This window comes from Pocillopora damicornis, chromosome 1 (assembly GCF_964200805.1).
Source record: "Pocillopora damicornis chromosome 1, jaPocDami1.2, whole genome shotgun sequence".
Lineage (NCBI taxonomy): Eukaryota > Metazoa > Cnidaria > Anthozoa > Scleractinia > Pocilloporidae > Pocillopora > Pocillopora damicornis.
In genome coordinates, this window is record NC_142670.1 from 23,077,142 (window position 1) to 23,090,222 (window position 13,081).

General features: G+C 37.8%; 2 protein-coding genes across 2 annotated transcripts; both read left to right on the forward strand.

The window, feature by feature from the left end:
* Positions 1-571: 571 nt before the first annotated feature.
* Positions 572-6,044, forward strand: LOC149052839 (uncharacterized). The gene is made up of 6 exons (XM_089181820.1): positions 572-1,386; positions 2,794-2,916; positions 3,055-3,177; positions 5,334-5,456; positions 5,596-5,718; positions 5,869-6,044. Exons 1-6 carry the CDS (start codon positions 1,143-1,145, stop codon positions 6,042-6,044), a joined length of 912 nt encoding a protein of 303 aa, XP_089037946.1. The 5' UTR covers positions 572-1,142.
* Positions 6,045-9,234: 3,190 nt separating this feature from the next.
* On the forward strand, positions 9,235-12,665 carry LOC149052840 (pancreatic secretory granule membrane major glycoprotein GP2-like). The gene is made up of 2 exons (XM_089205954.1): positions 9,235-9,334; positions 12,283-12,665. Exons 1-2 carry the CDS (start codon positions 9,235-9,237, stop codon positions 12,663-12,665), a joined length of 483 nt encoding a protein of 160 aa, XP_089062080.1.
* The last annotated feature ends 416 nt before the right edge of the window (positions 12,666-13,081 follow it).

Sequence of the window (13,081 nt, forward strand, 5' to 3'; positions counted from 1 at the left end):
GTCTCATTTTTCATGATAGTAGCCTAGAATGCGTTATTGAATTATAGAAAAGGTGAGTCGCAGACGGCGAAGAAAGTTTTATCCTTCGATTCACGGATAAGAGCAGCCTTATTTCTCCTTTATTCTCTTCTGCTGATACAAAAAGAGTTAAGGTAACAGCAACTAGCAAAGACTAAGTCAAAAACCGACAACCATGGCGTGTCCTAATGGAAATTAGCATAAATTTCCTCTTTCTATGATCATCGGTCTAAATAACCAGAGACAATCATGTAAACTCGAATATGAAACTTTGAATTTTCAAGCACCTGTATAATGAAGAAAGCGAAAAAAGGTTTATAGAGGAAAATAAATATTTTTTTCATGACTTATCGATCAGGAAGTAGAAGAGGAACTTGAAAAAATCAGCGGATAGCTTTTATTAACGGCTTTTGCTTTGTCTTCCTTAAAATAATGTAGTTCAGGAGAAACAAAAACACACGAAAATGCTTTCTAGAAATCTTGTGTCTTCACAAAAGACAAGTGCATGCAGTATGCTACCAATTTTTGTTCTCGTTTCATTGTTGTTTTTAACGTTTTGGGGAGGGAGTCGGGGCTGGAGTTAATTATCTAGGGCCCTATTATACCAAAAATTAGGAATTTAAGATATATCCACGGTAACAGCGACATCAGACGAGTGCAGAGTTCTGTCAACGTTTCGAGGTTTTGAAGATTTGAGAAGTGGGTACTAAAAGAAAGAAAGGAAAAATGGAAAAAAAAGAAAGAAAAAAAGAGGGTAGACGAAAATGAAAGAAAGCGAGAAAAAAAATGGTAAAGGCAAGAAAACCTGCTCATCAGTTATTTTCTTTGTTCAAGGAAAAGAAACCGAGTTCCTAACGTACTGGAAAGTGCCTGAAAGCTACATGTGGCTCAAACAATCAAGACTCAAGGTCACGTTTATGCATAAAATATCACGCATGACTGCATCATTAACAATTACGAAACTGAAACTCGAAACTGAAAGCCACGCCGACGAACAGACTTTTACAATTAAGAAAGATGCTGTGTTAACCTTTCATGATTATAAGCTAAAACTTCGAGTGAAGGGAATCATCTGCTTGAGAGTGAAGTAAATCCTGCATTCACGCCTAGAGATCTCATCTGAGATGGCGTCGTCAGAAAATGAGACTATCTCTTTGAATCATATCCATCCAAAACCTGCAAATCTTGGAGAACAACTCTCCATTACGGGAAGTAGAGATCTACTGACAGCTGCCAATCGTTCTTCTAGATCCCGCCGAAGCGTTATGGTCATTCTTGTTGCTATTGCAGTGGCAATTTCTGCAATCATCGCGGCAGTGTTCATTGGAAACTACGTTTCAGAATACCTTAGTGATGATAACATGAAAAGTAAGTATCAGATGTCACTCAAGTTTTGCTATTTATTCAGAAGTCAACAATAAAAAACAAACATATTTGAACAAAAGAGAGAAGTTGGTCGAAATTTCAGCACATCCATGTGTCATTGTCGATGTCCTCAGTAATAGAAAGTAATCATCTTATTTTCACATAAAGCTAAAAGCTAGCGGACAAAATTAATCAATAGATATATGGACAAGACGATAAAGTATTCAGTTTGATCATGTAAATGATAAGCATTAAAGAAGGAAACATGTAGGAGCACTTTCGTTCGCGTTGTCCAAACCCCGCCAGATTTATTTTTCAAATTCGATATCATAAGCTTCGTAAATTTAAAAATACCAATTCTACAAAAAAGTCATAAAGCTGGCGTTTTTGTCCTCTCATCAATGTTAGGGTAAGAGCGATAAGTTTCAAATGTGCTTTGGAAATCAAAGAGGCAAGCGATCCGTTGACAGAACATGCACGAGCACATAAGTAGCTGCGAGGCTACTTAAGAGCATTCCAGCGGTAAAATTTCAGTTTTACAGTGTTATCTGCCTGTTTGAATTACCCAGTGGTTACCCAAGCGTGCGTTCCTACAAAAGTGAAGTAGGCTCCCGAATACAACCAAAAGTTACAAAATGGCCAATAAGTAGCAGATAACCATTGTTCCAGTTGTTTTCTTAATACCTAGTTTCATCAGTTAGCTTTAGATTAGTAATAAATTAGTCCTTTTATGGAGCCTGGGAAAAAATCTACGTCATTCCAAGCATTTTTAAAGAAGTCATGTACAGTTCAATTTTGGGATCATTTGCGATCCGGATTAACTTTTTACAAAAACTTTTTTAAAACTTTTTCTTAAATTATTTTTCTGAGATGCTAAAAACTTGCCTCATTCTCCTACGCGTCCTATTTGACAACAGCAGGAGTTTATACAAGTAGGCAAATAAGTTTGCTCAGTGAAGTGAAATGAAGCAAAAGTATGACAAAAGTGTTCTACATGCGTGACATTTTGAAGACGTTACATATAAGAGTACGCGTTGTGTATGGTGGTCAAAGATTAAGAACTAAATCTACGAGCTGAGTTCTTGTAAGTTTTGCACACGAATTTCGGTTCTTGAGTCCATGCTATTTTGATGTAGAAGGCAGAAATAGCAGCTCTAATTTCACTTTAATGGCGTAAGGTGTCACGATGACAAATGGCAAGTTAAGTCGATTAATTTACTTTTCTGATACTTTGTTTTCTTTAACTCTAGATTGCACTGAATTATAAATTATTCGGACAACAATCAGGCCAAAACGATGTCATATTTCCTCCCTGAGTTAAAGTTAAAATGAATGCTTTCATAAAAAAATTCATCTCTTGTGTTGTTCCTCCATTAAGCTACCTTTATCTACATTTACTTGTGTCCTCAGGCATCGACGAGTGCAGCACTGGAATCTATGTGTGTGACATAAATGTAAACTGTACTAACACTGACGACTCTTATATCTGCGCCTGCAAGGAAGGATACATCGGAGACGGGCATTCATGCCAAGGTATAATCATTGCATTTGACCTAACAAACAGCGGAATAAAGTTTCCCACAAATCAAAAAACTCTTTCCATTAAAACTTAGAAATCTGATGTTTTTCTCCCTGTCTAGTAACGTTTTCGCAATTCGTTTTTGTTCACAGATGTCAACGAGTGTAGTGATGGCAACCATGTTTGCGATGTTAATTCGAATTGTAACAACACAAATGGTTCTCATATTTGTACCTGCAAAGAAGGATACGCTGGAGATGGACAGTCATGTCAAGGTGAATACGAGTAGTCCACACTGCTAAAAACAAACAGCTTTGCTCCTAAGCTATTGCCCATGAAAATTAGCCCACATTTTAGAGGCCTGCTTTGACGCACCAATATCGTATTTCTATTAAATTACCTATATACATCACTGACGCTGCTAGATATCGACGAATGCAGCAAAGGAAGCCATGACTGTGACATAAATGCGCACTGCACCAACACCGATGGCTCCCATAGCTGCACCTGTAAGGAAGGATACACTGGAAAAGGAGAATCATGCCGAAGTAAAATTAGATTAGACTTTGAAAAAAAGCAGAATAACTGTTCATCACAAATAATTGCCTTGTCATCCAAACAAACTGGCTGAAGATTTTTTCTCTATTCAATTACCCATTGGAAATCTTTTGTGTTCACAGATGTTAATGAATGCAACGATGATGCTTGTGATGCTAATACTAACTGCACCAACACTGTTTAGAATATATGAAAGTCAAATATTTGAACTGCAGATAAAGACGTAAATGAAAGTGATCCTCGCAGTAATGTGCACTACTTAGGCAGTAGTGGAAATAAGGCCTGAAAAAAAAAAGCCTGTATGGGATTTGAACACATGACCTCTGCGATACCGGTGAAGCGCTCTACCAACTGAGCTATCATGCCAACCAGGAGCCTGTCATGATGTTGGTTCTAAATAAACCCGTGAAGTGATGAATAAACGGTTAAGAATATATGAAAGTCATATATTTGAACTGCGGATAAAGACGTGGATGAAAGTGACTGATCCTCGCAGGAATGTGCACTACTTAGGCAGTAGTGGAAATAAGGCCTGAAAAAAATTCAAGCCTGTACGGGATTTGAACCCATGACCTCTACGATACCGGTGCAGCGTTCTACCAACTGAGCTAACAAGCCAACTGGGAGCGGGTCATGATGTTGGTTCTAAATTTTTACCAACACTAATGGTTCACATAATTGCATCTGTTAGGAAAGATAAACTAGAGATGTACAGTCTTGCCAATGTAGATTAGAACAGCGACACCTTATGTCGAGCAAAGCACCTTTCCATAACCAGACATGTCTTCGTAACTGGGCTAACGATCAAGAGGCAACGCAATGGTTTTAAGTTACGGATATCATAATATGCATAGATACACAATTTTTGCTGGTTTAAAATATAATATGTGCGGATATTTTACGAGTGGCTAAAAGTGTTTCCGAGCCCAGAAGGAACGAGGATAAAAGAAGGCATGAGCATGAGATATATCATACCACCTTGACTTGGAATATTTTTCTCGAATATGCGTCGACGCTCGGATAACCACCCCCCCCCCCCCAACCCTTCTCCTCCCTCAGTTTTTTAAATAGTATAGATACAAGGAAAATCTGTTTCTACTGCCACATTTTTTATATAACTTTTCAACCTTCAACAACAGCGCAATCAGTACAGCAGAATAATTTTTTTTGTCCATACGAAATTTTTCTATGTTCATGTGCTTGCAGAGTTCCTCTATGTATTATCTATTATTTTGATTTTATGTCCTACTCCTGAGGTAAATTAAGAAGCGCCTCTCTCGACTAATCGATGACGCACCCCCCTACAAATAAGTGCCCCCCTCCCCCCCCCCCTCAGTTTTAGCCGAAATTTTCAGTAAGTGCCTAAGCGCTCATTGAAAATGTCTAATATTTCAATTATTAAAGTATACACAATATCGCTTGAGGAACTAGACATGTATAATCTTGCGGAGTTTATTCGCTCTTTTCGACAGAGAATATTATGAACCTTCAGGCTTAATACGCCTTGTTTCAAGTTCTGAAAGGTATTTTGATACTTTTTGGTTGCTTTCAGTATGTTGCATTATTTCTATCGAGAAGGGAAATTTATGTGGCTATTATCTTTCATGATCGATTTATAAACCATTGTCTGTTTGACAATTAAATGCTATAAAGGACGAATTTACTCTCCTTATGTAATGTATACAATATAATAAACCTAATACATCACATATAGTCAGTCCGTACGGTATATAAACGATCGTTGCTTTCTATAAAAAATCCCACTCGTTTGCTGCGTTCACTCCCTCGACTTTCGATACTACGATCTCGTGCGTAAATACCATAAAGACAGACTTTGCACGAATTATTCTTTCTATATCATATTTACTACCAGATATCGATGAGTGCCTCGAAAGAAGCCATGCTTGTGACGTGACTGCGAATTGTACCAACACTGACGGCTCCCACATCTGCACCTGTAAGGAAGGATACACTGGGGACGGACACTCATGCGAAGGTATAATCATCACGTAAGACTTTGCAAATAGCAGAATGAAGTTTCCCACAAATAAAAACAAAACTCTTTCTTTGAAAACTCAGAAATTTGATGTTTGTCTCTGTCAAGTAACGTTTCGGCAATTCCTTTTTGTTCTCAGATGTCAATGAGTGTAGCGATGGCAACTATGTTTGCCATGTCAATTCGAATTGTAACAACACAGATGGTTCTCACATTTGTACTTGCAAAGAAGGATACACTGGAGATGGACAGTCATGTCAAGGTGAATAAGAGTTGCCTACACTAATTAAAACAAGCAGCTTTGCACATAAACTATCGCCCATGGAAATTAGCCACATTTTAGAGGCCTGTTTTCACGCAACACTGTCATATTGCTATGGCGTTACCTCTTATACATCACTTATGCTTCTAGATATCGATGAATGCAGCAATGGAAGCCATGATTGTGACGTGAATGCGAATTGTACCAACACTAATGGCTCCCATAGCTGTACCTGTAAGGAAGGATACACTGGAAAAGGAGAGTCATGCCAGGGTAAAATTAAATTAGACTTAGAAAAAAGTAGAATAACCATTCATCAAAAGTAATTGCCTTGTTATCCAACAAACTGGCCAGCATATTTCTTTCTCTATTCAGTTGCCCTTTGCAAATCTATTGTAATCATAGGTATTGATGAATGCAACGATGATAGTTAAGTTTTTTTATGCGAATGCATATTGTATCAACACTAATGGTTCTCATAATTGCATCTGTAAGGAAGGATACATTGGAGATAGACAGTCTTGCCAATGTAGATTGGAACTGCGATACTTCATGTCGAGCAAAGCAGCTTTCCATAATAAGTAATGTCTTCGTAACTGGGCTCATGATCAAGAGGCAGCTTAAAGATTTTCACGCCCCGACCTGGTATTTCTATTAGGTTACAGGTTTCACCATATGTATATGATATCATATCATATGTATACATACACATTTTTCGTTGGTTTAAAATATAATACGCTCGAATATTTTACGAGTTGCCTAGTATTTTTCCCAGCCCAGGAGGATCGAAGATAAATGAGAGCGGTGAAGAATGTCTCTTCTCCTATTTTATTATAAAACATCGAATGAGGGTTCATCATTTCACTATTACCTGGAATATTTTTCTCGAATATGCGGCCACTCTCGGATAACACCCCCCCCCCCCCACCCTTCTCCTCCCTCACTTTTTAGATAGTATAGATACAAGGAAAATCTCTTTCTACTGCCACACTTTTTTTTTTAACTTTTCAACCTTCAACAACAGCGCAATCAGTACAGCAAAACAATTTTGTTTTCCATTCTAGATTTTTCTATGTTCATGTGCATGCAGAGTTCCTTTATGTATTATCTATTCTTTTGATTTTTGTCCTATTGCTGAGATAACTTAAGGCGGGGTTCCACCTGAAAAAGTGACATTTTTGAATCACTTGTGACAGCTATGGTTTTCATCAAAATCATAGCACACTATACATCATTAGAAAGCTATCGGCCTGAAGATTATGAAAATGTGTATTTGAATGCGGTATTTTTTTTGCAACCTGATACCAAGCCCCTTAAATAGCACATGCTGTGGCTGACCTGGACCTAGTTGAGAAAAGATTTTTACATATAGTTTCACATGAAACATGTATTTTTACTATTTTTCTCAAGTAAACAGATTGCTTACTGGGATGAATGAAGGACTTTGCAAAATTTCAAAATGTGAAGCCTCAACACCCATCTAAAGTTGCGCAATCACAATTAGGAAGCATTTCTTAAAATAACCTTTTTTCTAAACACTTATGACAAATTCCTTCATTCATCACAACTAACTCAGTGAGACCCAGCTAACCTGAAAATTTCAGGTCAATAGCTCAAATCCCTCTTGAGCTATCTCTTCTCAAAGGCAAAAATGCCGCATTTTGAGAAACGCAGCCTTAAACTTCAGAAATGGAATAATTTGGACGGGACTGCACAGGTACTTGATACATTTACATACAGGTACATATTTTACCAACACAATAAATCCTTGTAGAAAAAAGAGATGAATGTAGGCCTAAAGAAAATGGTGATAATGACACATTTGTATTCAATAAACATTCAAAAATCTCAACTGGCAAAGGGAGACTTGATGGAAGGGCTTACAGGACAGAACAACGTAGTTGAAATTGGGGGAACCGAGAAAAAGTCTGGTGAGTGGTAACATAAAGGGCTTCTCTCTTAAACCACAAGACAGAAAGACTAAGGTTCCCAAGCTTATGCGCGGCAAATGTTTCTCAATTGATTTTTTTTAATGCTTATGATTTTACAGATATTGACGAGTGTAAAGGAAGTCACTCTTGTCACGTGAATGCTACATGCACGAACACCCTTGGATCACATGTATGTCAATGTCACGCTGGATATACTGGAAATGGACAAAACTGCACAGGTGAATTTAATCTCTTCGCTACAATATGTAGAACGGTCCTGCATGACACGTTCGACTACAGTGCTGCACCATTCAGCCGCGTTGCAAGATAACTAGACAATTTATTACTAAGAAACTCGGTCATTTTGTCCTCATTTAATATATAGTGAATAATACCCGGGTTCCCGCTGACTTGGAATTTCTCTTCGAGTGTTCAACTGGCTACCTCATGAGTGAGAGCAGCAAACTAGTGAGGTATCGAGTAAGAGAATAATATATAGATTTAGCCAAGCCTAAAAGCGGTGATGTGATTAGCTATACGAACATAATAGGCCTTTACTGAGAATATAAGGCGACTTTTTGAAAATAATGATATAATAGGTTTCACAATTCGCGAAAAAAAGTCGTAGTCGTATATCTCACTCGTGTAACCACTAACGTTGTATAATTTTTCTTTTCTTCCCCATTTTTTTAGATATTGATGAATGCCAAAAAAATACTCACGATTGTCACCTGAACGCTACTTGTCAAAACACAAATGGATCCTTTGTGTGCACCTGTTTATTTGGATTTAACGGAGATGGACGGAACTGCACAGGTAAAGGCCTTTAGATTGTAATTGCCTCGTTATTACCTTACTTGTTTGTTTGTGTTTGTATGTTTAATTGTTTGTTTAATTTGTACGTTCCTTCTTTGTTTTTTTGTTTATTTTGAGAAAGTAGTTACCCTTGCCTTAATATTTTTGACCCATGGTAGAAAATGAAAATCCTTAATCCCAATTGAGAGCAAGAGGATGAAATGCTCTCAATGTTCAAAATAAGAAGGTTTATACATGTATCATGCTCCAAGAATCGTGATTGAAAGCCTTTGATTTCTCAGATATTGACGAATGGGCAAGAAATCTTTCTTGTCATGTGAATGCTAACTGTACCAACACAATTGGATCACATGTATGTACATGCCACACTGGATACACTGGAGATGGACAAACTTGCTCAAGGGATTTTGATAACTTCCCTTCAATGTCCAGAAAAGCCCTTTATGACGGAAGAGAGGCAACCTCCATTGCTGCTCTTTCTATACGTACAATCCCAGCTACTCAAAGTGGGAGGTAATCTGAAACGTCTTTTTAGCTCAAATTATAAGACTGGAAGTAATCAAACATTTATCCTAAAATTCATCCCTCATTAAAAATTGTGGATTGTTTTGTTTTGTTTTGTCCCACATCCTTTGAGACTAGATTTGCAGTATTTTGGAAAGGTATTCATTGTATCTTGATTCGCCAAAACATTTTTCATCATAACATCTAACTCTGGGTTGTGACGTGGTGCACTTGATCCCCATCAGACATTGACGAGTGCTCACAAATGAACATGTGCGATAAGAACGCCTCTTGCAGTAATACCCAGGGCTCCTACAGTTGCGCCTGTAATCCTAAATACATTGGGGATGGTCTGACTTGTAAAGGTTAGTCTCTTTTAATCCATGCCTTATATATTTTTTAGAGATGGTACTGGCTGAACCCGCTGCAAATAATGTTGAGTGAATGGCTATTCTTGTTTGGCCATGTAACAAATCACGTTAGTTTTTAGTACCTTTAGTTTGCTTGGAAACGTCCTTCGACAAAACATTGGGGATAAAGAAAGATAGATTTGATTTTTTAAATCATATTTTTGGACTTGATGTGCATTGTTGTTGTCCACCAGGAGAGAAAATAACTTTTTCTTGATGATGCATAACTGTTCTGCAAGTGTAATTATATTGATGATGTCTCAATTAAACAGAATAGTCTGATTGGTTAAAATCGATGTTGACCGCAGTTACGATTTTCTCACTCTGTCCTAATAAGGTAATTCCCCAGAAAAAAAAAAAAAAAAAGTCATCTAACAATTTTTTTAGTCTGCCTTTAAATGTTTCCTACCAATGGCTGTTTCGAAAAATGCAATAAGAAAGGCAGGTCACCTTGCTTGTTTGAGAGAAATGACGGGCAACACTTACCTCATTTATGCCTCTACTATCAATTTTTCCCGCGCGTCATTTCAAGGTACATTTTTCGGTAGCTGGAATCAAGGGATTTCGAAGTAAAAATTAAAAGAAAAAACTTAAAAGGTACAAAGTCTCGAGCGTGTGGAAAATTTGATATGTAATTTGTGGAAATTATTTATATATATTAGTAATTATTATCACTCAAAACGTTCCTTACGTCGTTGTTTTCAAGGTAATGATTTTCATCTTCAAGTAACGGGCTTTGTGCACGTTTTTAGCTATGTCTTCTTTTTTTTTTTTTTGCCTTCGACAATTTTCTTAATTTCTCCAAGTTGAAGGGGAAGATTTGTACAAAAAATTACGCAATGAAAAATAGAGGTCACCGCGCTTGTTCAAGAGCTAAAGAGCATTGTGCCTGTTTGCATGGTCCATTTATTGAAAAGCAATACCGTGTTCTCGGAATGCATGCGCTTATTTGCCTAATTACATGATTTTTATGCGCAGTACAGGATGCCCAGTGCAATACTTTTTTACCCTTTACGGTAGCTAATTTACGTTTTCAACTCAGTTGTTAACACTAAATTACCTCGAAGAAAACTAGTTACCTCATTTCAATTCCACTACAACACAGAAAACTTTTTCACAGTTAAATAATTCTAGCTCTGGGAAATTTTTGCGGGAGCACCTATTAACAAGTTTGATGGCTTTACATTCATTAACAACCCTTTTCGTGGTCAGCAGTCGATGATTGCAGGGCTTTATGAAAAGCGATCACTGAGCGATCGCGCCACAGACACGCATTGAAATTCTCTGAATATGGTAACTTTTAAGGGATTTTGTATTGAGGCTGTATGACAAACTCGGCTATTTTGTCCCCAATCAATAAATAGAGAACAATACTTGGGTGCGCTTTGATATGGAATATCTCTTCAAATGTTCAACTTGTTATCTCATAAGCGAGGGCAGCGAACGAGTAGGGTATCGAGCAAGAGAATATAAACTACGGTGGCCCATAAAGGACATGCCACATTTATTTTATCGCGCGATAACTGATAAATTGTTGCGCGAAAAATGAAAATTTATCGCGCGATAATTTATCATTTATCGCGCAATAAATGGAAATCATGTTAGGTCACGTAATCGGCTGACAGGCACGTTGTTTCCGTGAACGACAATGGTTGCCACAGTTGAGGAGGTATGTTTTGAGGTCATAGTTCATTTTATTTACATAAAAAGATATCATTTAGCAGTACTTTGCAATACTTCTACGACACACAGTAAACCTTGATTTTGCGGAATCTTACGAAACACTTTCAGAGATGGCTGTCAGTGTCTGAGAACGAGAGTGGATTATCTAATCAGTCTCGTTTCGCTAATTACAGTAAACTCAGCAGCCAACAATTTTTTTCGCTTCGCTGTCGCCATTTTGTTTCTATTGACCTCAAAACATACCTCCTCGATTGTGGCAGCAATTGTCGTTCACGGAAACAACGTGCCTGACAGCCGATTACGTGACCTAGCATGTTTCCCATTTATCGCGCGATAATTTTCAGTTATCACGCGATAATTTTTCATTTATCGCGCGATATTTTGATTTTATCGCGCGATTAAAAAGATGTGGCATGTCCTCTATGGGCCACCGTAATAAACTGTTATAATCTCTTGGTATCGAGATAAACACGAGAAGAGAAGTTCCATATCTGCAAGCGACCATCTATTATTATGTTTATCATGTAATCACAATAGGCCTTTACGGGGAAGAAAAGTCGACTTTTTAAAAAATGAAATTATAGGTTTCACAATCCGCCAAAAAGAAGTCGTAAAGCGCATTGGCGATAAGACTCAAGATGAAAAAAATGCGTTGAACCATTACAGAAACAGACAATGGGCGTAGCTTTCTTTTCACATAAATTCTCAGTTATTGGCTTTTTCCTTACCGACAAAAGAAATATTTTCATGTACACGGCCGAAATCGGCCTGTGGCAAATCTTCCAGTTGTCGGTTTTCGTTCTCAGCCACGAGAAATACCATTACCCAGGTCAAAGAACTAACTTCAGGTTTTTCTTTTCGTATTTTGTTTCACTTCCCTTTCTAGGAAATTTTGAGTGACACTGTCTCCTAGAAATACGAATTTTTCTGGTTTTTTTTTTTTAGCAGCCATAATTCGAGAAAATCTCGACATGCGACCCTGGATTGAGAACGGTCAACGCTTTGCCGTTCATTTATTAACCTGACACAGCTGATTGGCGATATCAAACACATGTAAAAAATTATCGTAATATTATACGCGTGTTTAACATGGATTTCCCGGCTCTTCTCAGGGCGGGAAATCGTTTTAAACCACCGCACGTTATATAATAGCTTTTTCCTTAAGCTTTCTTATAACAAAATATGTAAAACATCGCATTAACCGAAATTCAACTTTTTAGCCGATCCGTGCTATAACTACAGAAACCTGAGCGATGCTGACAGAAAGAGCACATACATCACACCCTACGGTGGAGAAAAATGTGACGACGATTGCTCATCCTTAATATTCGGGGAATGGTATCGTTTCGTGGGAGATGCAGGAACAAAAATGCCAACCCAGTGCGTACCGGATTATAGATGTGGTACGGTCTTCTCAGGCTGGCTAAAAGGTGGTCACCCCACATTGGCAGAAGGTGAGGTTTTCTCCGAGGTCTGCTTTACCAGAGGTGGAAATTGTTGCAAGAAATCAAGGGACATAAAAGTGAAAGACTGCGGATCCTACTTTATACACAAACTACAAAATGTCCCTGCTTGTGATCTGCGCTACTGTGGCACAGACTGAATGCTATAGGCAAGTCATTCTGCTCAACGAAAGGGTTCACGAATCGATTTAATTATTGGCACATGCACATTAATGTATAACAGGGACTTTAAGAATTTCACATGATCCACTTTTTATGATTAGTGTTAAACAGTAAATAGTTTGAACAGAAGAGTACCTTTAAACCGCGTAGTTTGATCTTCCAAGTAAGAGTACTCCCTAGAAGTTGTGACTTAAGGTTGTCAGTGTTACTGATTGACGTTTCTATAACCTCAGCGGAAATCATCATCAGAGTCGACTGAACAGTTGTTGTGTATCCGAGTATTAGAAGAGACTCCCCCCACCCTCAGCTCAGTAGTGTCAACAACTATGGGCATTAATGAGCTTCCAAATAATCTTATCATCATCTCTATCTATTCCAATCAAACATCTTCAGT